We start from the raw sequence: 24261 nt of genomic DNA, 5'->3' as shown, positions 1-24261 counted from the left end.
AAAAAGTCTGACTATTAGCCAGCTTCTGGAAAAGTCTGGGGAAAAGCAGGCTAAACATAGGGTGTGGGATGTAGAAGCCCCCTATTAGTAACGGTCCTTGTGGGCAATTGTCTACATTGCTTTCCCTATAATCTCGCCCTACGATAGTGCTACATTACTCTTCAGTATGATCCTTCGTTTGTTATATTTGCTATATGATAAAATGCTATCACAATAATTTGCACCAGAAATTGTTTTAATACTTGTTTTTAATTTTGCCTTATAGTGTTTTGATGAGTTTTATTTTTTATTCCATAGATTAATATTATTATTTGTATTATGATAAATTGGTATGGCATGCAATAAGTCGTCATATGTTTTTACCAGTGGAATAATTATAGTTTGGGCAGGGGATGCAGAGAGACCAAAAGGTCCATTTAACCCATATTAGAAGAACAATACCGTTAAAGCACACCAATCACCAGGATTTTCCTATATAACCTAAATCCAGTGCTATACTGGCACTATCAGGCAGATTCTATACATACCTTTACTTGTCAGCTCGGATGTATAGGTTTTGAAACACAAGTAAGTAAAGTTTGTAAAATGAGCAGCTTTTTGAGTGGCAGCAGCTGCCGATCAGCTGATAGCTGGGGTGGGTATTTATAGTGATTCCCGCCCCCCCCCTACCTGCCCGTCCTCCCTCTATCTGTTATTTATGCTAATTCTATTATAGAATCGTTTTACTATGTGACTAGAAGGGCCTGTGCTAATGTCCTAACAATTTGACCAGAACGGGCAGGGCCTCAGCCAACATAGCTGCTACCAGGAAGCAACCTTATTTTTCTGTTGGCTGAGGCCCTGCCCCTTCTGATCACATGGGTATGACATCAGCAAAGGTCCTTCTAGTCACCTTTTAAAATGATTCTATAATGTAATTCCCATAAATAACAGGGAGGACAGACAGGCAGGGGGCGGAAATCACTATGAATACCCACTCCAGCTATTAGCTGATCGGCAGCTGCTACCACTCAAAAAGCTGCGCTCATTTTACAAACTTTACTTGCTTGTGTTTCAAAAACTATATATCCTAGCTGACAACTAAAGATATGTATAGAATCAGCCTGATAGTGCCAGTATAGCACTGGCTTTAGGTTATATAGGAAAATCCTGGTGATTGGTGCGCTTTACAGACCTCTGATAGTCGGGAGTCCTTTTGAAGATTTTTATATTGGGGCTCACGAGCTTCGAGTTTCGCCACTGGTTCTTGCATCAGATTTGTGCCGAAATCTTAGGGATAAAATGTTTTTCTTTTTTTATTTTCATAGGAAATAAACACTACAATCCTGTATACCTGAATTATGACAGATAAAATGTTTTTGGTTATAAAAAACATCATGGAGTTGTTAAACACTCCCTCTCTAGTTATCAAATACAGGCGGTAAATGAGAAAGGGTCCGTCCTGCATCCCCACCGCGATTATCACACTCCAAACCTCACTGCTACAACATAAAGACACAATGCAGTTATGTAGTCCAGATAATGAATCTGATTGATCACTGTCTTCTCTTTCTAGGGACGCAGATGACACAGTTTGTGTGAGGACTAATGTAAATTGCATGATGGCCCAGGAGAATAGACACAGTCCCACCACAGTTATGGCTTTGCTGGTTTTTACTGATGGTTCTTTCATTAGTTCTAAAATATCCAGAATATCGGCTCCTAATGCAAGGTACATCAGAAGTAGCTGAGCGAGCTGGTCGCGGCTCATTTTTCCTCTTGGCATCAACCAACGTCCGATAATCAGGACCAAGATTGTTAACTCCTCTTCAATTTGTACGTACCGGGAGACGGGATATTCGGTCTGGTGAGAAATCGAAACATCTATTTTTAGAAAACTAAGTACATATCATATGTATGTATTACCATTCTCTGCGTTCACATGTGTGGCACCCCTGAGGTTTCAGGCGCCACAGGGTACTGAACCCCCATTAGGGTGTAGTACTTATCCTGGGTCCAGGGAAGGTCGGTACCGGTTTCCACTCACACAAACACACAGTAACACTGGGTTGCCCTCCCCAATGGGGACCGGGCCAAGGTGAGATCACAGTAGGGGGTCACTACAGCAGTGGGTTTACAGGACGCCACAGCACCAGGGGGTCCCCAGATCCACTGGACCCGAGGACTCAGGTACAGGGGGGAGCAACCGCCAGGGGGAAGTCAGGAGCACACAGTGGGAAGAGCAGGTTGACCTAGTGAGAGTGCCGGTGGCAGAGACTGGGGGCAACAGCTTGGAAAACACAACACAACTACCACAGGGGGAGAACAGCTTCAGACACAGAGCAGAACGGACGTGCCGCAAGCGGCTCTGTGAGCCAAGACGTTCAACACGGTCGCCGGGGAGAAGCAGGGCAGCTGCTTCCACAGGACTGGCGCTGTTGGGATACAGAATCCTAGGGTAGGCATACTTCACGTTGTCTACCAACTCTGCAAGGGTCGCGGGTAACGGCTAGGACAGTCACCGGACCCGTCCCATAAGTCTGCAGCCAAATAACATATAGGATCGGTTGAGGACCGGCCCCATAACGGAACTGCACTATCAGAATACAGAACGGGACACTTTACTGACACCGGGATCCCCAAGTGCTTCACTCCACGGGGGTCCAATACTTAGCGCATCAAAGGAGGAAAGGGCTCACAGGCTGAAACACACACCGGACTTGACCTTTCACGGATCCGAGATTGGCTGGAGCCCATCGTGGCAGAGAACGGTACCCTAGGGCAGCACCTGAATTACTTGTGAGTAAAAAGACCTGGAACCGCAGCCCCTGTCTCTGTCTCTCCTTTATCGGCGCCCAGCGCTGCGGCTCCAAAGGGGACTACCACCATCCCCGTTCTCCATCGTCCTCCCCAGGGTTATCCCACTCCGCCTGTGGGGAGCGACAGCATCCCGGCTGCATCCAACATTTGCCCCAGTGAGAGACCCTGCAGCGGCGGCCGCGTACCTGGCCACATACCACAGGTAGGGTCAAAATCATCCTAAAAAGAGTTTCCTAACCATCACTACGACCCTCATCCTGCCTCCCGTCCACCGCCATCCTTCCCTTCCTGTACTCCTCGGGGCAATGGAACCGGGCCAAGCCACCCCATGACGACGCAAAGGATCTGCAACCCGGCCCGGCGATGAGTAGGTTAAAAACACCTGCTACACATGCGCTCACACTCAAAAGCAACAATCGCAAGGCGCATTTTCACTTCATGTTAAAAGCACTAACAGTCTGTTGAGTATGTGTGTCATGAAGTGACTGTTAAGATAGCGGGGGATAGAGGCTCCTATGCGGTCTTTCATTCTAGAGGACCCTAGGCTATCCCTAACCTCATCGTTACTCCTGATGGTGTCGATGCTTCAGTCCCACTCCTGGCTATGCTCCTGACCAGTTCTACTCTGATATCCTGCTCCGACCAGGGAAGAATGGAGCAGGAGTGTGATGGAAAACCGGTAAAGACAGACAAGGAAAAACCACAACTTAGACATACTGCACACACAGCACACATAGGCAATGAGAGATTCAGAAAAAAGCAAAAGCAAGAAGATAACAAAAAAAAGGCAACAAGGGTTAACTCCATAACTACACTCAGCAACAAGTATAACAACCACCAAATAGTCTGGATCACAACAGCTCACCAGACGAGCTAAGATAAACTATAGCTGGCATAGGTGGAAAGATTTAGCCAGCATATATAGGAGGGGATCAGATGGGATTGGCTTCCCTACAACATGTGATCAAAGGAGACTAATAAGCAGACCAGCAGAGATTAACGCTAGCTAGCCTGACTATGAATTACCACTTTGCAGCTCAATACCTGAGTTTGCCTGCATTGATCCCAGACACTGGAGTCGTTATTGGGCAGGGTGTCAGAATCTGTAGTCTGAATATAACCCAACGCCACCATGAAAATCTCAGTGTGACAGTGTGCCTCCTGTTTTGCACTCCACATATGTATAAAAATACCCATAAACTCTACTACCCTTGACCAAAAACCCAGATTAAAATATGTGTCCAATGTTTTATAATCTCATGCATTTATTTGATGAAATACGTACATCGTCTTGGAGGTGGGTATCAATAGTGACACTTATATTTATCTGTGTGCTATTCATTCTGTAACCGAGGTATTCGAGCTCCATTACAAATATAGAAGGAATAACTGAACACAAGTACAGGAAAACCATCGGTGAAAACCTGCAAGACATAGAACCAATAATGATATTAATACATATTAGAACAATGTGTTTGCAGAATGAGTTACCCTTTAGGGGGCTACAGTGACTGCTGGAGCGAATGGCTTGTTGAGGCTATGTTATTGGCAGGTTAATATGTTACCGCTTAGGCCACTGCAGATTATTGGATTTGCAAGTTTTGGTTTTATAACATACATTTTAGCTTCCAGCTTACTTTTAGATTTTTCTTAAAGGGGTTTTCTACCCCGGAATCCCCTGATTTTTTTTCTTAAGAAAACAATCTAGCATGTGACCGCTACAGCCAATCACGGGTCACAGCGTCCCACCGGGAAGAGGAAGCACAAAGCACAGTAGGTATGGTCTTTTATTTTATTTTTGATTAGCGCCTCCTGCTTCTGTTTAATTTAAGTTACCGTAGTTCCCAAGATAGTAATGTATCACCTATTAATAGTATGAGGGACAACTTACTAATTATTGGGGTCTGACCTCTGGGGCTGAGATTGTGAGAACTATGTGTGCACGCTGCAGATTTGGTGCAGAAATTATCTGCATGAAATCTACACCTTCTGGCAGAAAAACGCACTAAAAAATGCACCAAAAAAGCATGTAAGTATGAGCTGCGGCCACCACCAGTGAACCCTGATATACAGCATTCCAGAATACTGTATATAAAAGCCCAGGCTGTGCTGTATAATGTAAAAAGCACCTTTATAATACTCACCTAGGGGGCAGTACGTTCCGGAGGGTGTCGCTGCTCTCCGGTCCGGCGCCTCCTCTCTGCCGCGATCGCCTTCCTCCTTCTTCTAAGCCTTGTGTGGATGACGCGTCCTACATTATCCACACAAGCCGGCATTGGGGTCCTGTGCAAGCGCACTTTGATCTCCCCTGCTGAGGGCAGATCAAAGTACTGTAATGCGCAGGCGTGATGAAAGGTTAAAGGCCGCCTGTGTATGTGCACTACAATACTTTGATCTGCCCCTGAAGCTTCAGTTGCCACAAAGTATTGCACCTTAATTTAGGTGCGATATTCGCCTCGGGTAAGGAGGGGTTTAATCACCGGTGTTCCATATTCACAGCTTCCATAAAGCTTAGGAGCCTTCTCTCTGGGGAGCTGGATTAGGGTAGGCAGGTGGTTGGCCAACACGAAGCTTGGGAATGTCCCGGTCACTAGGGCAACCACCTGGGGGGCGGATTCCACTTGGGGTAGAAATAGGAGCAAACACACACAATCACTAGCCAGTCTACCTGGGACACCAGTTCTGGGACATGACACCAGCACCACTTTCTTCTTTTCACAGGGCCTCGCCTTGGATCGGAGCGGTCAGCCCAGGTTCCTCCCGGCAGGAAGGGCAACTCTGAGGAAGGACTTTCTTCTTCTTCCAAACACCAGTGACTTCTCCTAACTTATCCGGGGTCGACGGGGCCCATCACAGTGGGTGACCGGTACTACCTGGGCGAGCGGCACAAAGAGTGAGTAAAGACACCTGGAACCGCAGCAACCGACTCAGACTCTTATTACCGGCGCCACCGCCCCGAGCCTCAGCGTTAAAGGCCCTTGCCATCACTACTGCCCTCATCGTCCTCCCCGGGGCCCGCTCCACCTGTGGGGAGCGACTACCATCTGCCCCGAAAGACAGCAACAGCAGCGGCAGCTAATCCGTGGCCACCTACCACAGGTGGCATCACGACAATCATCCTTCATCTTCTCTCTTTATTGGTGTACACCTCGGGGCACGAAGCCGGGCAGGGTACCGCGATATCCCAGATCATCACACCAGCCCGGTGACGCGTAACTCAGGTATGAGAGTCCTCGTGTTTGACAACCCCTGCCCCCTGGGTGCTACACCTGCACAGGAGTGCAATGCCAGCCTGCGTGGATGATGTTGGACACATCATGCATACGGGCTTTAGAAGGAGAACGGTGATCGCACAAGATGTAGAAGGCACCGGACCCGCGAGCAGTGACACCCACTGGACCCGACCACCCCCTAGGTGCGTATTGTAAAGGTGTTTACATTATACACAGCAGCCTGGGCTCTTAAATAGAGTATTCTGGAATACTGTATATAAGCGATCACTGGTGGTGGCCGCAGCTCATAAGGAAAAACCTGGTGACAGGTTCCCTTTAATGGGTTGTCCAAATTTCAACAAATTCTAAATTCAAAGTGTATCTATTACCAGATTTCACAATACACACTGTATATATTTTTAAAACTCTTATCTTAGACCTGATGAGGCTGAGGTGCTTTCTTTGAAAAGCCACTAAAAATAAGCGGATCTAACATAATTTGAATTCCCCAAATGGCACAATTTTTTTAGGAGAAATCTGATTCATAGCAAAGTTATTCTCCACAATATGAATGTCCTTTATTATGCTCTAGGGTCTTTATGGACAAAAATTGAAGGGTTACTAGATGTGTTGGATTAAGAAATGTTGTTGGTGCAAGATCATTGATCATGGTGCCAAATACATCAAATCTAATAGTACCGGGGGAAATAATGAAGATAGATTATAATCTATCATGTAATTCTGATTATGTAGTGTATGTGAAAAATTGTATTTGCGGTCTATAATATGTTAGCCGCACAAGTAACTTTGCGGTCCTGTATGAATGGACAAAGGCATAACACGATTTTTTTCTTTACCAGAGTCTTTCTTGTCATTTGGCCATCAAACATGAAAAAACATTGATGTCATCAAAGTTATACCACTTCAACAGATAAATAGCGAAACACATAATAGAAAGAAAACATTGAACTCTAAGAAATCTTATTAGATGTATAAATTGCAAAGTTTGTACAATTATGGCTTAAACAATGTGGTTGAACAGGTATAACATAATATTTGTATATATTTCTTGTTTAGTGTTGTTTCTGTGGAAGACAGTCACTTATACCTTGCTGTAGAGTTAAAAAATTTCTTAAATGTTTGACCTCTTCAGGCTTCCGTAGCAACTTTTTTAGGCGTGATTGAAAGGTTCCTTGCTTCATCAAATAATTTGAATCCAGCCCCTTATCTCAGGGAGGTATAAAAGAAGATCCAACTTTTCATTTAATTTATGTACACCTGATGAAGGCTTTTTAAATGGCGAAACGTCTTGTCTTTTACATGTTTTTATATGTTGTTAATACCTAATTAAAACATTTTATTTGGGACAACTGTCTCCAATGTATCCTCTATGGGGAGAGAACCGTTGAAGAGGTATAAAGTAATATTTGAATATATTTATTGTTTTGTGTTGTCTCTGTGGAAGACACTTACTTATATCTTGCTGTAGCCTTAAGATGTTTAAATAGACAATGCTTTCCTGAATGTTATTACCCCTTCAGGCTCCCGTACCAACTTTTTTTGGGCGTGATTGAAAAGCTCCTTGCTTCATCAAAAAATTTTAAGCCAGTCCCTTACCTCAGGGAAGTATAAAAGAGAAGCCAACTTTTCATTTCATTTATGTGCACCTGATGAAGACTTTTTAAATGGCGAAACGCGTTGTGTTTTACATGTGTTTATATATTTTTAATACCTAATTAAAACATTTTATTTGGGACAACTGTCTCCAATGTATCCTCTATGGGGAGAGAACCGTTGAAGAGGTATAAAGTAATATTTGAATATATTTATTGTTTTGTGTTGTCTCTGTGGAAGACACTTACTTATATCTTGCTGTAGCCTTAAGATGTTTAAATAGACAATGCTTTCCTGAATGTTATTACCCCTTCAGGCTCCTGTACCAACTTTTTTTGGTCGTGATTGAAAAGCTCCTTGCTTCATCAAAAAATTTTAAGCCAGCCCCTTACCTCAGGGAAGTATAAAAGAGAAGCCAACTTTTCATTTCATTTACGTGCACCTGATGAAGGCTTTTTAAATGGCGAAACGCGTTGTGTTTTACATGTTTTTAATACCTAATTAAAACATTTTATTTGGGACAACTGTCTCCCATCTCCCATATATCCTCTAAGGGGAAAGTGCCAACCTTCTGGAACAATCATTGCAGTAAATTGTCAATTTATCAGTCAATTTATGATGATCATACAACCATTGTTATATGGATTTTCACAGTAAGCACATCTCATCAGATCTAAGCAATATTTTTTATAATGTATGCAATTGTCTTGGGAAATCTGGTGATAGATCTGAATTTATTGAATGGGTAATTGCTCCAAAAATTCTTTTTTACATAGATATAGACCTGAGTTAAAAAGTATTGAGTTGCACATTTTGTTTCTGCACCTTCTAATGACATGAAAGATGCTGATTGCAGCGTCGGTACAATGTGACTCAACGCCCTCCACGTTGCATCGATATGGGTGGAAGATTTACCCAATTTTTCGGTTTATAAAATTCCCCAGATTATAAGACGAACCCCAAATTTAGAGGAGGAAAATAAGAAAAAAATCATTTTTAATGTTAAAATAAGGGTCACCATGGGGGGAGCGGCGGTGGTGGAGCGGCTTAGGAAGGTCACAGGAGACCGGGCGATGCTGCAGGCTCAGAGGAGGGGGTGCTGCTTCTCAAGAGGGTCAGTGGATGGAGGGTCAGTGATACTGCGGCTTTGGGGGTGTTGCGGTGGCAGGCACAATTGATCTGCCGGCGTGCTATGGGGGTGTCACTGCAGTTGAGCGACTCAGGAGGGTCACAGGATGGGGTGTCGGGGTGTCGCTGTGGTGGCAGGCGCCTGATCTGACTGCGGACCCCATTGAAATTGAATTGCCCGCGGTTGGCGTGATGGACTTCAAGAAAATGTCCGCAGAGGCGGCGCATGCGCAGAAAGGCCTCTGCGGCCATTTTTATTAAGGCTATCGCATCAATCAGCGCACGCGCCGCTTCCACAGTCATTTTCTTGAGGTTCATCGCATCAACCGAGGACGTTTTAATGGAACTCACAGTCAGATCAGGCGCCCGCTGCCCCCGTGATACTACAGTGACACCATCAGTATCGCCAACCCTGCCTCCTATGACCCTGCTCCACCACCACTGCCCTGCTAAGCCATATCCACATTGTAAGACGCACCCCCATTCTACCCCCAGTTTTTGGGGAAAAAAGTGTATCTTACAGTCCAGAAAATACTGTATTTAACTTTATGAAGAACTTAATAAAAATGTAAAAAATGGCGATTTTGAGGATCAGACGACCAAATATTATCACTATGCCCTAGCTTGAAGTATCTAATTGACCACATTACCATTTCCATTCTCCATGTTCTGTATGGTGCAGAGTGATGAAGATCTCAATAGAGAAGAGACAAATTCCAATTAGAAAGCACCAGTAGGAGACATCTTTCTTCAGATACACCACTGTCCCTACCACCAAACCTCCATGTACAGCGAGGAACAAACGACTGAAAGTAGCGGACAGTATCTTCCGATAATTGCACAGCATTCTTCTAAGTTACTTATTAGTCTGGAAAACAAACAGAACATTTTTCATAAATATATACAGTATCTTAATATTCTGAAAAGCATACTAATATACAGTACATAGAACTCCTGGAAATGATGGATATTATTGCCATATCTAATAAGGGTTAAAGGGAATCTGTCACCAGATTTTTGTCACCTAATCTGAGAGCAGCATAATGTAGGGACAGAGATCCTGATTCCAGCAATGTGTCACTTACTGAGCTCCTTGGTGTAGTTTTGATAAAATCACTGATTAATCAGCAGGAGATATCTTTAAATGATTACTTGGAGTCCTGCGGGTTGTCAAGCATATTCATGATATCTATATAACTGCTAGATCAGGACCAGAGGAAACATTGATTTTATCAAAATGACAGCAAACAGCTCAGTAAGTGACACAGCGCTGGAATCAGGGTCTCTGTCTCTACATTTTGCTGCTCTCAGATGGGGGAGCAAAAACCTGGTGGCAGATCCCTTTACATGGCTTTTCTTGGGCATCTATGGCAGATTTGTAGCAGAGGTGAAGGTACCTCTGTGGCGCCCCTGAGGCTTCAGTTGCCAGGTACTACATCTCAGCCAGAGGTGTGGTATTCCATCCATCGTAAGGTGGAGGTCAAAGCTGGTTAATTCAAAAGCACAGCACACTCACTTAGCAACACATCACCAAACCTGGTAAGGGTGTTTTTATGTGCCGCCCCCGTGGAAGCAGCCGAGCTGCTCGGATCCGGGTTCGCTGTGGCTCGAGGGTCTCTGGACCCGGGAGGGGGGGTCGTGCGGCCACTCAAATGTAAGGAGGAATATTTACAGGGGAATTGGTATGTAGTTCATGACGCCACCCGTGGTGTACGGTAATTTGGGAAGTACCGCCGCTGCCGTTGGGAGTTCCCGGGGTGATGAAGTGGGGCAGCAAGGTGTTGTAACCTCCACGAGTAGGGAGGATGCCCCGGGAATCGGTGAGGGGTGCCGTGGTGTGCAGGAGTCACTCTCGTTCTCACTCAGTTCATAAGCAGACACTGAAAACCGGGTAAACCAAGTCTCTGTGTACCGCTGCCGCTGAGGGGCGCTCGTCCGGGTCCCGTCCCCAATGGTGCTGCCTGGTGATCCGTGACCTGCCTCCTGGCACTTAGTTTAACTTCAACTTGTGGGTCCGGTAGTATGGAACTAGCCGGGCCCCGCTCCCTACTATGCCTAAGTGTGGGAGCTTGCTCTCAGGGCTCACACTTGGGATTTTCTGGACAATTTTGGATTTGGAAAGTCCTATCCCCCTCATTGCGCTAATGCCCCAATTCTGGAGCGGGAGGGAACGGACCATAAAGGCTCTGTTCTCCTCAGGTGAATTGTCGGGTTGCTTGAAGCTACTCCCCGACCTAGAGTCCGTGTACCCCGTCGTGCCTTTGGTCCCGGATCGGTGATAGTGCTTGGCTGCCGGCTGTCCTCCTCGACAGATCCAGGCCCCTTGCCACAATCCCCTGCAACTGTCCGAGCAAGGGTCTAACTCCTCTAGGCGCAGACCACCATCTGCAACCTAGACAGCTTTTCCAGGAGCCACAGCTCCCAACCTCCTCTCACTCTCACTCTCTGACTAACCACTGACTACACTCCTCACCTCCCTGACCCCCCAAGTGGGCGACTCTATTCCACTCAAGCCAATTTGCTGATGGAGGCAACACCATTTAATTTGGAACCCAGAACCAAGAGGGAGGCGGAATACTGCATGGGAGGGCAGCTTGTGCAGTACCCTGTGACAGCCTGATAGTCCAGGGGCGTCACAATTATACCCGAACCAGACCGGGGAGTGGAGTCAGCTGAGTGGGAACAGAGGTGTGGAGTTTGGAAGGGGAGAGTCTAGTTAGAGGAGTGGAGGAGCAAAGACCCGGGGTGTGCATCTGGTACCGCTCGGCCCTGGCATAGACAGAAGGGTCCTAGAGCCCACAGGAATTCCTACACTAACCTGTGGACTTGTTCCACATTTAATCAACGCGTGGAGGGACACGGTTGCAATATAGGGACTAGTCCCTAGGTTAGTGGTGATTAAACCCACGGCCTCCCTAGTGAAACCAGTGGCTGAGGTGTCTCTAAGCTACGAATTTAGTTGAAGGTGACCCAAAAGGACCAAAGGGATAGAGCTTCATGCCGCCCAATAGAGTTCACAGGCACTGGACAGGTTCAGTGAGCAAGGGCGCAGGGGCAGGAGGGCAAAGCCAGCACAGAAGTCGACCAGGGCAAGAGAACGCAAAAGAAAGGTGCACCGGACTCGACCCCCGAAAATCCTCGGATCGGCTGGAGCCCATCACGGTTAATCCCAGCACTTTAAGGGTGGTACACAGCTTGTGTGTAACTGGCTACAGTGAGTAAACATCTATTGACTGCACCCCTGTGTCGCTCCCTTATTTGCCTGTGCCCGCCATAATAGACTACTACCACCCCCACCCGTCCTGGGGCCCAGCTCTTCCTGTGGAGAGTTGCCCCATCCAAGCTGCGTCACCATCAGCCCCAGAGGTCCCTACCCTGCAGCGGTGGCACCAAACTTGCACATGGAATAACTCCTATCATCCCTTACATCTTTATTAAATGACACCGTCGGGTTCACGGACGCGGGACTAGCCAACGCAGCGTCCCAGCAGCAGAACCGTGACCTAGCAACGAGTCTCCCCAGGCCCCAGTGGGTGTGTCACCTTCACTAGACAGAGTTCAATTACAGTACCGTAGACAAGGGTGCAGAAACAAGGTAACAGCTTCATTACCGGACAGGAGAAAAAGAGGCAATAAAATGGTATATCAACAATAAAGGTGACAACTGTTGCAGATTCTAGCTGGGTCGCTCTAGCTATATAAAGCAGGAGAACTTTGGTACACAAATTAGGCTAGAAACTACACTACAACTACAACTAACTGGCCTCCGCTAATTGGATTGTGTGGCTACCGCACTCTGGCTACTGAGTCCTACACTACGCCCTATCGGAAATGTGAGCCGGTAAAGGGACTCACAGTACCGCTATGGAGGGGCAAGTCCACTCCCAGGAGCTCGATTCTGCAGCGTTCAGGTGGCTCGTTGGGGCGCATTCTCCTTCGAAGGCAGGGGGAAACTTCTCCTTGATCACAGACCCGGGGTGCTTGTGTCCTCTGCATGGCGTCTCTTTCCAACTTAGGTTCTCAATCTTTAGGGTACATGCCCTGCTTCTAGGTTGTACTTGTGCTCTCCCCATGCTGGCTTTTTACTTTTCAGTCCATGCTATATACATCATTTTGTGGACATGTTATAAGAATTGCTATAGTAGCAAGTTGTAGGATCCCTCGCTCCCCACCCTGCAGGGACGCTTACTCATTCACTGTTGTGGCTGGCCGTACCATGATACCCGGCTTTCCCGCAGTTCTACACGTTGGCGTTCACTGCTTCCCCCTCCCGGGGTCTGTGTATGCCGCACAGGTCCTCCGGGCGTGTTCCTAGGGCGTGTGCACGCACCGCTGTCCTTCTCTTAAAGTGCCAGTGTGTCATTTCCTGGAACTGCATCTCAGCCTATCGCTGAGAGTCACTGGGTACTTAAGGCACTCTCCCACTAGGGGAGGTTCCTGATCAACACTATTAGTTAGTGGTTTGTTCCCTAGCCAGCTTAGTTGTCGGGTCCCATTGTCTGCTGTGCTTCCTGTTACAGTGTACAGTGTCCTTGCCTGTCTACCGGTCTCGTCTGTACCCTGGTGTCCGTCCTGCCTAGCTTTGCCATCTGCCTTTGCTTTCCTGGTGGTCCTAGCTTTACTAGTTACTGTGTCCCTCCACTCCAGCCGTGCTATCTGCCTCAGCTACTCCAGTCGTCCCAGCTTTACTAATGACTCTGTCTGGATGTCCTGCCTGTGCTACCTGCCACACCCGTCCCGGTGGTCCCTGTCTATATGAGTGACTGTACCAGTCCGTCTTGGCTCTGTTATTTGCCTCAGCCATCATGGTGGTCACAGTCTACACTAGAGACCTACCTGTTTGCACCTGTGTACGCCCCTGCCCTGGGGGTTAGCTGCCACAGTCTCAGACTCTGCCCTGGGAGTGGCACCTGGCGTCTGCCTCGTGGTGGGCACTTAGTGAAGCCCCTCTCACTAAAAGGTAAACCCGAGGGCCCCCTGTAGCCAGTCGGTCTACTCCTGCTTGCCACTTTACCATCTCTATCACTGAGCATTACACAAGTACTTAAAAATATTGTTAATCCCAGCTTTACACTAGTTGCTGCAGCATGACGTCATCAGTCACACCCCGTCCACAGAGCAGACTGGAAGATGAAGAGCCGCTGTGTTGATGTCAAACAGCAAAATCATCGGCAGGAGTGGTCCATGACAGCTCTGATTCAGCATCAGGTAGAACAGGCAGGTAGTAACCAACTGTCTGTTTTTTTACCATTTTCCCTTGAGTGTGCAGGTCTCTACTTGTTGACCAAGGCAAAATGCAGCAGATAAAACACTAATTTTATCAAAACTGCAGCAAGCAGCCCAGAAAGTGACACATTGTTGGAATCAGTGTCTCTGCCACTATATCATGCTGCTTCTTAGATGGAGTAGCAAAAACTTGATGACGGATGCACTTAAAACCTCACTAAACGTAAGATATGAACCAGTTTCATCTGACACACCAAATCTGCGTCTCAATCAGTTTCTACACTGCTTGTCGAAAAATATCAAAATTAAGCCTGAAGAAATTACAAGCGGTAATTAAATATAATGTCTGGAAAAAAACAGCAAGCACAGAGGTTCTTTTTATTTGCTATTGCTACATATTTTCTATAAAGAAGAAGCAAGTTGCTGCAGATCCCGCTCTTTCTCTTTCTCTCTTTTTCTCTCTCTTTCTCTCTCTTTTTCTCTCTGTACCTCTCTCTCTCTCTTTTGCTCTCTTTATCTGTCTTTCTTTTTCTCTTTCTCTGTCTTGTTCTATGTCTCTCTCTCTCTCTCTCTTTCGCTATCTCTCTCTTTCTCTATCTCTCTCTTTCTCCCTCTCTTTCTTTCTCTCTTTCTCTGTTTTTCTCTGTCTTTCTCTCTCTCTTTTGCTATCTCTCTCTTTCTTTCTCTTTGACTCTCTTTATCTCTCTTTCTCTCTCTCTTTCTCTCGCTTTCTCTCTTTTTCTCTCTGTCCCTCTCTCTCTCTTTTGCTCTCTCTCTTTATCTCTCTCTCTTTCTCTTTCTCTCTCTTTCTTTCTCTTTTTCTCTTTCTCTGTCTTGTTCTATGCCTCTCTCTCTTTCGCTATCTCTCTCTTTTGCTATCTCTCTCTTTCTCCCTCTCTTTCTTTCTTTCTCTGTTTTTCTCTGTCTTTCTCTCTCTTTTGCTATCTCTCTTTCTCTCTCTTTGACTCTCTTTATCTCTTTCTTTCTCTCTCTTTCTCTCTTTTTCTCTCTCTCTTTTCTCTCTGTCCCTCTCTCTTGCTCTCTCTCTTCATCTCTCTCTCTTTCTCTCTTTTTTTCTCTTTTTCTGTCTTTTTCTCCCTTTCACTATCTCTCTCTTTCTCTCTCTTTGACTCTCTTTATCTCTCTTTCTCTCTCCCTTTCTCTCTCTTTCTCTCTCATTCGCTATCTTTCTTTCCTTTCCCTGTGTGTGCTGTCTCTTTAATTGATTAAATCTTTTATCGTTCCATCCAATCATAAGAAAAGCAATTAGTTGATTTATTTATTCACTTTTTATCAGGCAGAGTTGGGGGGTCAAATCCCAGAATCATCTGACAGTTTTCCTTTAATTTGATACTCTTCTTGCAAGTTTATATTTATCTTCCGTACATCATTTACATATATACAAAGTCAACTGGATATGGAAATGAAGATTGCCGAAAAAGCTTTACATTCTGAGATTTCATACATGGTAAAATAAATATGGAAGCAAAAAGGTTAAAGGGATTTGGGTAAAAAGAAGCGAATCATCCTTCAAAAGAGGGACACTTAGTATTCATTCATACTCATAAATATTGGTAAAATATATTTATATAATTCTACTGAAATCTAATGTACATCAGGAGAGGAGGCAGGGAATTCTCTTATCACGCTCTGTCTCTGTACAGGCAAGCACAAAGATACTTAACGTTAGATTTGTGATATATTAAAATAAATCAATGTGTATCTTACCTTCTACTGAAATAATCTTATATCCTCTTCCAAGTTCTGAGTTTCCTTTGTGATCTTTATTTGTTGATAAGCTCCGAGCCCTCTGGATTAATGGAGCAAACAAACAAAACCACATTCCCAGTACGAAACACACCCTGCGCCATGATAATAAGCTGAAACTATCACATGGTACTCTTATCAAGTCCCTGAAGGTTTCTTCAGTAAGGTATTTCTCGAAATTGTACAAAATGTGCATCTTCTTGTGAAGCAAAGGTTTTTTTCTTCAAATATTGTGTACTTTGCTTTTTATTTGTAGCAAATCTGATTGTACTCTGTGTATTTCAAAATAATCTTTGCATCATGTTTGGAGATTATAAAATATAAAAATATACATGGGATGTCTCAGGAAAGCAAGCCCCACAGAAGGGGTTAGAAAAAATAGATCTTAATATAATGTTGGGAACACCATAATTTCACATAATAAATATCAGCCCGTATGAAAAATAATAATGGTATATGAATGTAGCTATAGTAATATATAAGAACACAAGTGTGCTATAATAATGAAAAACTAAGACAAAGAATAGCAAAGTAACAACCAATATACCTACGGGGTATGACAAGAAGTTAAATAGCTGTCCCGCACCCTCTCCGACGCACGTTTCGCGCTGTGTAGCGCTTTTTTTTTAGCGGACGTGTGGATGTTCACCGGGTTTGGACGGACTTTAAATGAAAGTAAAGTTCGGGACCTGGACTTGATGCAAACATAATAACAATGATAATCTTTATTTCTATAGCGCCAACATATTCCGCAGCGCGTTACAATTTAGAGGTTCATTTTCAAACAAGTAAAGGCGGTGTTACATGCTACGATTTATCTGACGATATGTCGTCGAGGTCATGGATTCCGTGACGTACATCCGGCATCGTTAGCGACGTTATTGCGTGTGACACCTACGTGCGACTCCGACCGATCGCAAATAGGTTGAAAATCGTTGATCGTTGACACGTCGTTCAGTTTCAAAATATTCGTCGTTTGGAACGCAGCAGACATATTGCTACGTTTGACACCCTGCAAACGACGAACAACATCCACACGACCGCCTTGGTCAAACAATATATCGCTGAACAATGTTGTGTCGTTTGTGAGATGTGTAAGTGTGACCGCTAATAAATGACCTATGTGCGATCTCGGCAAATCGTATCAACGATCTGGGCCTGTCACATCGCTAACGAGATTGTCAGATAAATCGTAGCGTGTAACAGGGCCTTAAGAGTTAGAGAAAATACAATAATTAGAGCAAAAATAAAGACAACCCTGCTCGTAAGAGCTTACACTCTACAATGAGGTGGGTGGGGGGGACAAGGTCAGGTGCTTACTTACAATGACAATTTAGCCATCTCTTGGGTAAACAAAGGCTGCACGAACCAGTCATCAGCCAATCTCTGTGATGATTTTGGGTGTGGTGCAGTTTGACAAAAAGTTATGTACTGAGAAGTAGTGCAGGAACTCTGAATTGAATTTGATTAGGGAGTGTGAAAGACCACCCTAAAAAGATGGAGCGTCTAAAGCTGAGTAAGTTGTGGTTCGTCCTGGTTTCTTGGGGTAGAGCATTCCAGAGGATTGGTGCAGCTCTTGAGAAGTCTTGGAGCCAGGAGTGGGAGGTTCAGGTTAGTGTGGATGTTAGTCGAACGTTGTTTGTGGAGCGTAGAGAACGGGTAGGGTGATAGACAGAGAGGAGGGTGGAGATGTAGGGGGGGTGCCGCACTGTGGAGAGCTTTGTGGGTGAGAACAAGCAATTAGAATTGGATCCTATGCTATATCGACAGCCAGTGCAATGACTTAACAAAGGATGCCGATACCCATATGAGTCAACTTGTGTGCTTTAAAAAGGCATTAAAATCATCGCAAAAAGGGCTAAGGGGTTGCAAAAGGAAGCAAAATGGGGGCAATTGCCCAGCAAACAAATGTGGGTATAGAATAAATAATAAAAAGGATGTTCCTGCCTGTTTTTGATAACCAGCAAGGCTAAAGGAGACAGCTGTGGGCTGCAACCCTCAGTTATCAACTTTACCTTGGCTGGTTATCAAAAAGAGAGGGTATCACACCATTTTTTTTTAATTATTTAAATAAACAATTAAAAAAATGTTGTGGGCTTCACCCTATTTTTGATAACAGCCCCCAGCTGTCTGCTTTACCTTGGTTGGTTATTATTAGACTTTGAAGGTCCATGGTTATTTGACCCCCTCCCAGCCTGAAGATACCAGCCTGCAGCCGCCCCAGAAGTGGCGCATCCATTAGATGCTCCAATTCTGAAGATTTGCCCGGTTTTTCCTGATTGCCCTTGTGTAGTGGCAATCTGGGTAATATATGGGGTTGACGTCAGCTGTGAATTGACACCCATATTGTTAATCCGGCAAATATAGAGTAAAAAAAACCACACAAACTGGAATAAAAAAGTTTATTTGAATAAAGACTCCCCCACACACCCTTGTTCACCAATTTATTAATTTTAAAAAACACCAGGAAGAAGCCCAGAATGATGGACACTATTCTAGTAATTAATCCAGGATGGGGGATATTATATCAGGGAGGAGCCCAGGATGAGGGACATTATAACAGAAAGGTGTTCAGGATGGGTATATCATTATATGGGGGGCAAACACATATGTCTTTATAGGATCTAGAATGTTACTAAGGCCCATACATGTGACCCATTACTAAATTTCCTAAGTACACGAAAGCATCCTCCCCAACCCCCAATTCATTGTAAGACCCAAGATGGGGAGCATTATCCTAGGAATAGGACCAGGATGTTGGGGATTATACAAAGAAAGGACCCAAGATGAGGGACATTATTACAGGAAAAGTTCCAGGACGGGGGACATTATACTAGGAACATAATTCCAGGAAGGGGCCTAGGATGGGTGACATTATACTAGGAAGGGATCCAAGATGGGGTAAATTATACCAGGATGGGTTACAGTATACCAGTAAGGGGCACAATATAGGGAACATTATATCAGGATGGGTCCCAGGATGGAGGACATTATTATAGGTAGGGGCCCAGGATGGGGGAGTTTATACAAGGAAGAAACCCAGGATGGAGAACATTATACCAGGAAAGGGGACATTATACAAGGAGGGGATCAATGATAGGGGAACATTATACCAGGAAGGGATTAAGGATGGGGGACATTATAACAGGAAGGAGCCCAGAATGGGGGCCATTATACCAGAAAAAGATTCAGGATGGAGGACATTATACCAGGAAGGGATTCAAGATGGGGCACATTATACCAGGAATGGATTCAGGATGGGGGACATTATACCAGTAATGAGCCCAGGATGGAGATATTATAACAAAAATAGGTCTAAAATGGGGACATCATTATATGGGGGGTGAATACATATTTTATAGGCTCTAGAATGTCAATACATGTGACCAACATAAAGGTGGTGCCGAGGACTAAATTTTGATAAGTACACAATAGCACCCTTCCCCAGCCCCCAATTCATTGTAAGACCCTGATAACATCTTCTCACAACCCTTAATTCATAATGATGATATCAGGGACTTATAATGTATGTGTGTGAGAGGGGGTGGGGGGGGGGGGGAGGCGCACATGACAGGGACTAAGGCTACATGCACAAGTTCAGGATGTTGGCCAAGTTTTTACATGGTTTTTGTTAGGTGTTTTTCCACACTCACTACAATGGGTGAAATATGTGGCAAAAACTCTGCAATAATTGATATGCTGTTGATTTGAATCTTCTGCAAATCTTCATGGACAACATAAGCAGCATTTCTCATTTCCTTTAATTGTACTGGAAGACATTTAATATTTTCTGCAACAAAGTGGAAAATGGAAAAAAAAACAGCAAAAATGCAACATGTGCACATACGGAAATTATGGTTAATGGGGGACACAGTGATGCCTCATCCATGTATATTTTGAATGGTGTGTGTTGTAGTCAGGGGCACCGTGTGGGGCATTTTTTATTCAGGAGACGACAAATGTTTACATAGATTTATACAATTTATGTGACCTGGTTATTTTCAGGGCTTCGGTGATCAGTGTGATAAGAAGAGTCGTGGCTGGAAGATGTTGGCATGAAGGTCTGACAAGATGGAGAAGAAACGACATAAAACTTCCCCAAGACAACAAGACGTCAGTGGTCACTGGATGGGAATACAGTATTTATTTTGTATCTGTACTGTATGACTCGCAGTAATTTTGTCATTTATAGAACAATTTCCCTTAGGCCACAATATCTGTGTGCTGCCAGATTTTTTATTGCATAGCACAGAGACTCGACTTTAATTGAACCATTCCCATATCCTTGAAAATTATGCATCCGAGAATGAAATCTGCGAGACTCAGAACATATCCATTTCAGAATAGTACATAATCAATGGACCTGTGTTCTGTCTGAGAAACAAATAGAGCAGCATGCCATCACTTCAGATGGATACAAGAATTTAGCATACTTTCTTGTTATATAAAACGCCATTCTTAAATACATTGTTTTCTCTTTTAATATGTATATCACCATCCCTTATTACATAATATCCTCTCTAATTATGTTGGGGTCGTCCCTTGTTATATAGCATCCTCCATTATTACATAGGTTAGTTCTTCTAATGTATAGCACTATCCCTTAGGCCCCCTTCACACGTCCGTGAAAAAAACACGCACGTGTGTTACGTCCGTTTTTCGGGTCCGTTTTCCGTTTTTGTGTCCGTTTTCATGGTCCGTGTGGCATCTGTGTGAACTGCGTATGCTAGCCGTGTGTACGTGTGGAATGGCCGTGTGTGCAAGTGAAACTTAACTGACGTGTGTGTGTGTGTGTTGTCCGTGTGAAATGTCCGTGTGTGATGTTAAATGTCGTTGATACATGCCGGCTGACAGCAGACAGAGTCGCGCGTAGAGAATGAACTGGGGTGAACTTCACCCGACTTCATCCTCATACCGCGGCTCTGTCTGTGCTGCGTCCTGATTAGCGGTCACCCGTGACGGACTCACCGGTGACCGCTAATCCCCTGAGTGACTGAATGGAGTACCCCTCTCTCATACTCACCGTTCCCCGATCCCCAGCGCGGCGCTGCACTGCTGTTCTCTAAACTCCGGCGGCTCTTCCTCTTTTGAAAAAGCCGACCGCTCATTAAACAATCTCGTATTCCCTGCTTTCCCGATTTGCCAACGCACCAGGGCAAATCGGGAAGAGCCGGGTACAGTTCCAGAACTGTCGCATCTAATGTATGCAGCAATTCTGGGCGGCTGCTGACTGATATTGTTAGGCTGGGGGGCTCCCCATAACGTGGGGCTCCCCATCCTGAGAATACCAGCCTTCAGCCGTATGGCTTTATCTGGCTGGTATTAAAATTGGGGGGGACCGCACACCGTTTTTTTAAATTATTTATTTATTTATTTATTTATTTCTCTGCTCCATAGTGACACGCCCACCGGCGGCTGTGATTGGTTGCAGTTAGACAGCTGTCACTCAGTGTGTGGGCGTGTCTCACTGCAACCAATCATATTTGCCGGTGGGCGGGGAAAGCAGGGAATACGAGATTGTTTAATGAGCGGCCGGCTTTTTCAAAAGAGGAAAAGCTGCCGGAGTTTAGAGAACAGCAGTGGAGCGCCGCGCCGGAGATCGGGGAACGGTGCGTATGAGAGAGGGGGGGAACTGACCGACAGACAGCGAGAGGGACAGATAAGACAGAGAGACCGACCGACAGACATAGAGAGAGACCGACTGACCGACGGACTAAGGGAGAGAATGAAACAGAAAAAGAAAAAAGATCGACATCACATGAAAAAAGCAAAAAACGTACAGAGAGCAAACAGAGATGCATCCGTGTCACTCGGACGTGCGCACAGACCCATTAACTTTCATTGGGTCCGTGCTGCGTGTTGCGTGCTGAAAACGGACATGCTTCCGTGCAAAACGGAGACTCAAATAGCTGCTAGGAAACCACTGCTAAGGACAGGCAACAAGCAGAAGAGACTTGTTTGGGCTAAAGAACACAAGGAATGGACATTAGACCAGTGGGAATCTGTGCTTTGGTCTGAGGAGTCCAAATTTGAGAACTTTGGATCCAACCACCGTGTCTTTGTAGAAAAGGTGAACGGATGGACTCTACATGCCTGGTTCCCACCGTGAAGCATGGAGGAGGAGGTGTGATGGTGTGGGGGGGCTTTGCTGGTGACACTGTTGGGGATTTATTCAAAATTGAAGGCATACTGAAGCAGCATGACTACCACAGCATCTTGCAGCGGCATGCTATTCCATCCGGTTTGCGTTTAGTTGGACCATAATTTATTTTTCAACAGGACAATGACCTCAAACACCTCCAGGCTGTGTAAGGGCTATTTGACTAAGAAGGAGAGTGATGGGGTGCTACGCCAGATGACCTGTCCTCCACAGTCACCAGACCTGAACCCAATCGAGATGGTTTGGGGTGAGCTGGACCGCAGAGTGAAGGCAAAAGGGCCAACAAGTGCTAAGCATCTCTGGGAACTCCTTCAAGACTGTTGGAAAACCATTTCTGGTGACTGCCTCTTGAAGCTCATCAAGAGAATGCCAAGAGTGTGCAAAGCAGTAATCAAAGCAAAAGGTGGCTGCTTTGAAGAACCTAGAATATAAGACATATTTTCAGTTGTTTCACCCTTTTTTAAGTATTTAATTCCACAAGTTCTCATTCATACTTTTGATGCTTCAATGTGAATCTACAATTTTTCAAGCCATGAAAAGAAAGAAAACTCTTTGAATGAGGAGGTGTGTCCAAACGTTTGGTCTGTACTGTATATATAATCTGTAGCTTTGTTGCTATAAAAGGAATGGGTCCAAAACACATTTCTTGCACTGGGGCTCCAAGTTATCATTGTCTGCCCCTTCTGAATGTAGTGTGAGAACAAGACCTAATCAGTATTTCAGGCTATGTTTTTTCCTGGAGAAGAAAAAAAAATTAACATAAAAACAAAACTTTTGATGAAGCACATAAAGCAGCCTTATCCTCTGCCTTTGTCACTTTACAGCAATTTAGTCAGATCATTATGAAAATACTTAGCCGATAAGTACAAAGGTAGGTAACAAAGCAGCGAAAGATAATATTTCAGCACAAGATGCAGCTCTGCACAGAAGTGTTTTCTCAGACTTGTTTTTGCAAGACTAATGGACTGAAAAATGGATAAAATATATTAGTGGAATAATATAATTTCTAATTTGCTTTGCATTCTCAGATTTTGCCTTTTTTGCATTAGGGCTTGTTCAGACAAGCAAATAATATGGAATTGTGCTGTCAGAGTAGAGGTCAGTTTAGTCACAGTCTATAGGTGCACCCTCAAACAAAATTGGACCATCTGTGTAACATTTGACTTTTATAGATACTTTGCCATTATTAACCTGGGAAACTGCATTTGATAACTTACATTTTAAAATGTTAAAAGAGTGGTTCACCCATATTTTTTATTTTCTAAATCGATATTATATTGAGAAACAATGTTTCTCTCAAATATCTTATGTTGGCAATAGTGCCTGTGAGAGGCGCTATTGCAGACCGCTGTTCCCTGCTCCATGACCTCCGGGCTCCGTGACCTCGAGGGTCCGGTGATTTTGGCCAACAACCTCCTTATCTCGGTAAGAGCATTGAAGACGGGTCATGGCTGGGTCTTCCAGTATAACAATGAACCGAAACACACAGCAAGAGCAACTAAGGAGTGGCTCCGTAAGAAGCTAGTCTCCAGACCTGGACCCAATATAAAATCTTTTGAGGGAGCTGAAACTTGATGTTGCCCTGTATCAGCCCCAAAACCTGAAAGATCTGGAGAAGATCTGAATGGAGGAGTGACCTGAAAGATCTGGAGAAGATCTGTATGGAGTAGTGACCTGAAAGATCTGGAGAAGATCTGTATGGAGGAGTGACCTGAAAGATCTGGAGAAGATCTGTATGGAGGAGTGACCTGAACGATCTGGAGAAGATCTGTATGGAGGAGTGACCTGAACGATCTGGAGAAGATCTGTATGGAGGAGTGACCTGAAAGATCTGGAGAAGATCTGTATGGAGGAGTGACCTGAAAGATCTGGAGAAGATCTGTATGGAGGAGTGACCTGAAAGATCTGGAGAAGATCTGTATGGAGGAGTGACCTGAAAGATCTGGAGAAGATCTGTATGGAGGAGTGACCTGAAAGATCTGGAGAAGATCTGTATGGAGGAGTGACCTGAAAGATCTGGAGAAGATCTGTATGGAGGAGTGACCTGAACGATCTGGAGAAGATCTGTATGGAGGAGTGACCTGAACGATCTGGGGAAGATCTGTATGGAGGAGTGACCTGAAAGATCTGGAGAAGATCTGTATGGAGGAGTGACCTGAAAGATCTGGAGAAGATCTGTATGGAGGAGTGACCTGAACGATCTGGAGAAGATCTGTATGGAGGAGTGACCTGAAAGATCTGGAGAAGATCTGTATGGAGGAGTGACCTGAAAGATCTGGATAAGATCTGTATGGAGGAGTGACCTGAAAGATCTGGAGAAGATCTGTATGGAGGAGTGACCTGAAAGATCTGGAG

General features: G+C 44.8%; 1 protein-coding gene across 1 annotated transcript; it reads right to left on the bottom strand.

Annotated features, from left to right (window-relative positions):
• Positions 1–1126: 1126 nt before the first annotated feature.
• LOC142256264 (transmembrane protein 26-like) lies at positions 1127–15849 on the bottom strand. The gene is made up of 4 exons (XM_075327843.1): positions 15708–15849; positions 9404–9621; positions 4085–4223; positions 1127–1843 (listed from the first exon to the last, which is right to left on the bottom strand). Exons 2-4 carry the CDS (start codon positions 9598–9600, stop codon positions 1271–1273), a joined length of 909 nt encoding a protein of 302 aa, XP_075183958.1. The 5' UTR covers positions 9601–9621; positions 15708–15849; the 3' UTR covers positions 1127–1270.
• Positions 15850–24261: the final 8412 nt, after the last annotated feature.

The sequence above is a fragment of the Anomaloglossus baeobatrachus genome, chromosome 11, assembly GCF_048569485.1.
Source record: "Anomaloglossus baeobatrachus isolate aAnoBae1 chromosome 11, aAnoBae1.hap1, whole genome shotgun sequence".
In the NCBI taxonomy this organism is placed as follows: Eukaryota; Metazoa; Chordata; class Amphibia; order Anura; family Aromobatidae; genus Anomaloglossus; species Anomaloglossus baeobatrachus.
Note: the sequence above shows the minus strand (reverse complement) of the source record. Positions and strands in the feature narration are given on the sequence as shown.

Excerpts from the sequence above, each read along its gene's own strand:
- LOC142256264 (XM_075327843.1), bottom strand. The coding sequence starts at position 9,600 with ATGCTGTGCAATTATCGGAAGATACTGTCCGCTACTTTCAGTCGTTTG. Across the intron at positions 4,224-9,403 it reads GAACATGGAGAATGGAAATG|GTTTTCACCGATGGTTTTCC; the intron begins GTAATGTGGTCA and ends TATGTCTTGCAG. Across the intron at positions 1,844-4,084 it reads ATACCCACCTCCAAGACGAT|ACCGAATATCCCGTCTCCCG; the intron begins GTACGTATTTCA and ends ATTTCTCACCAG.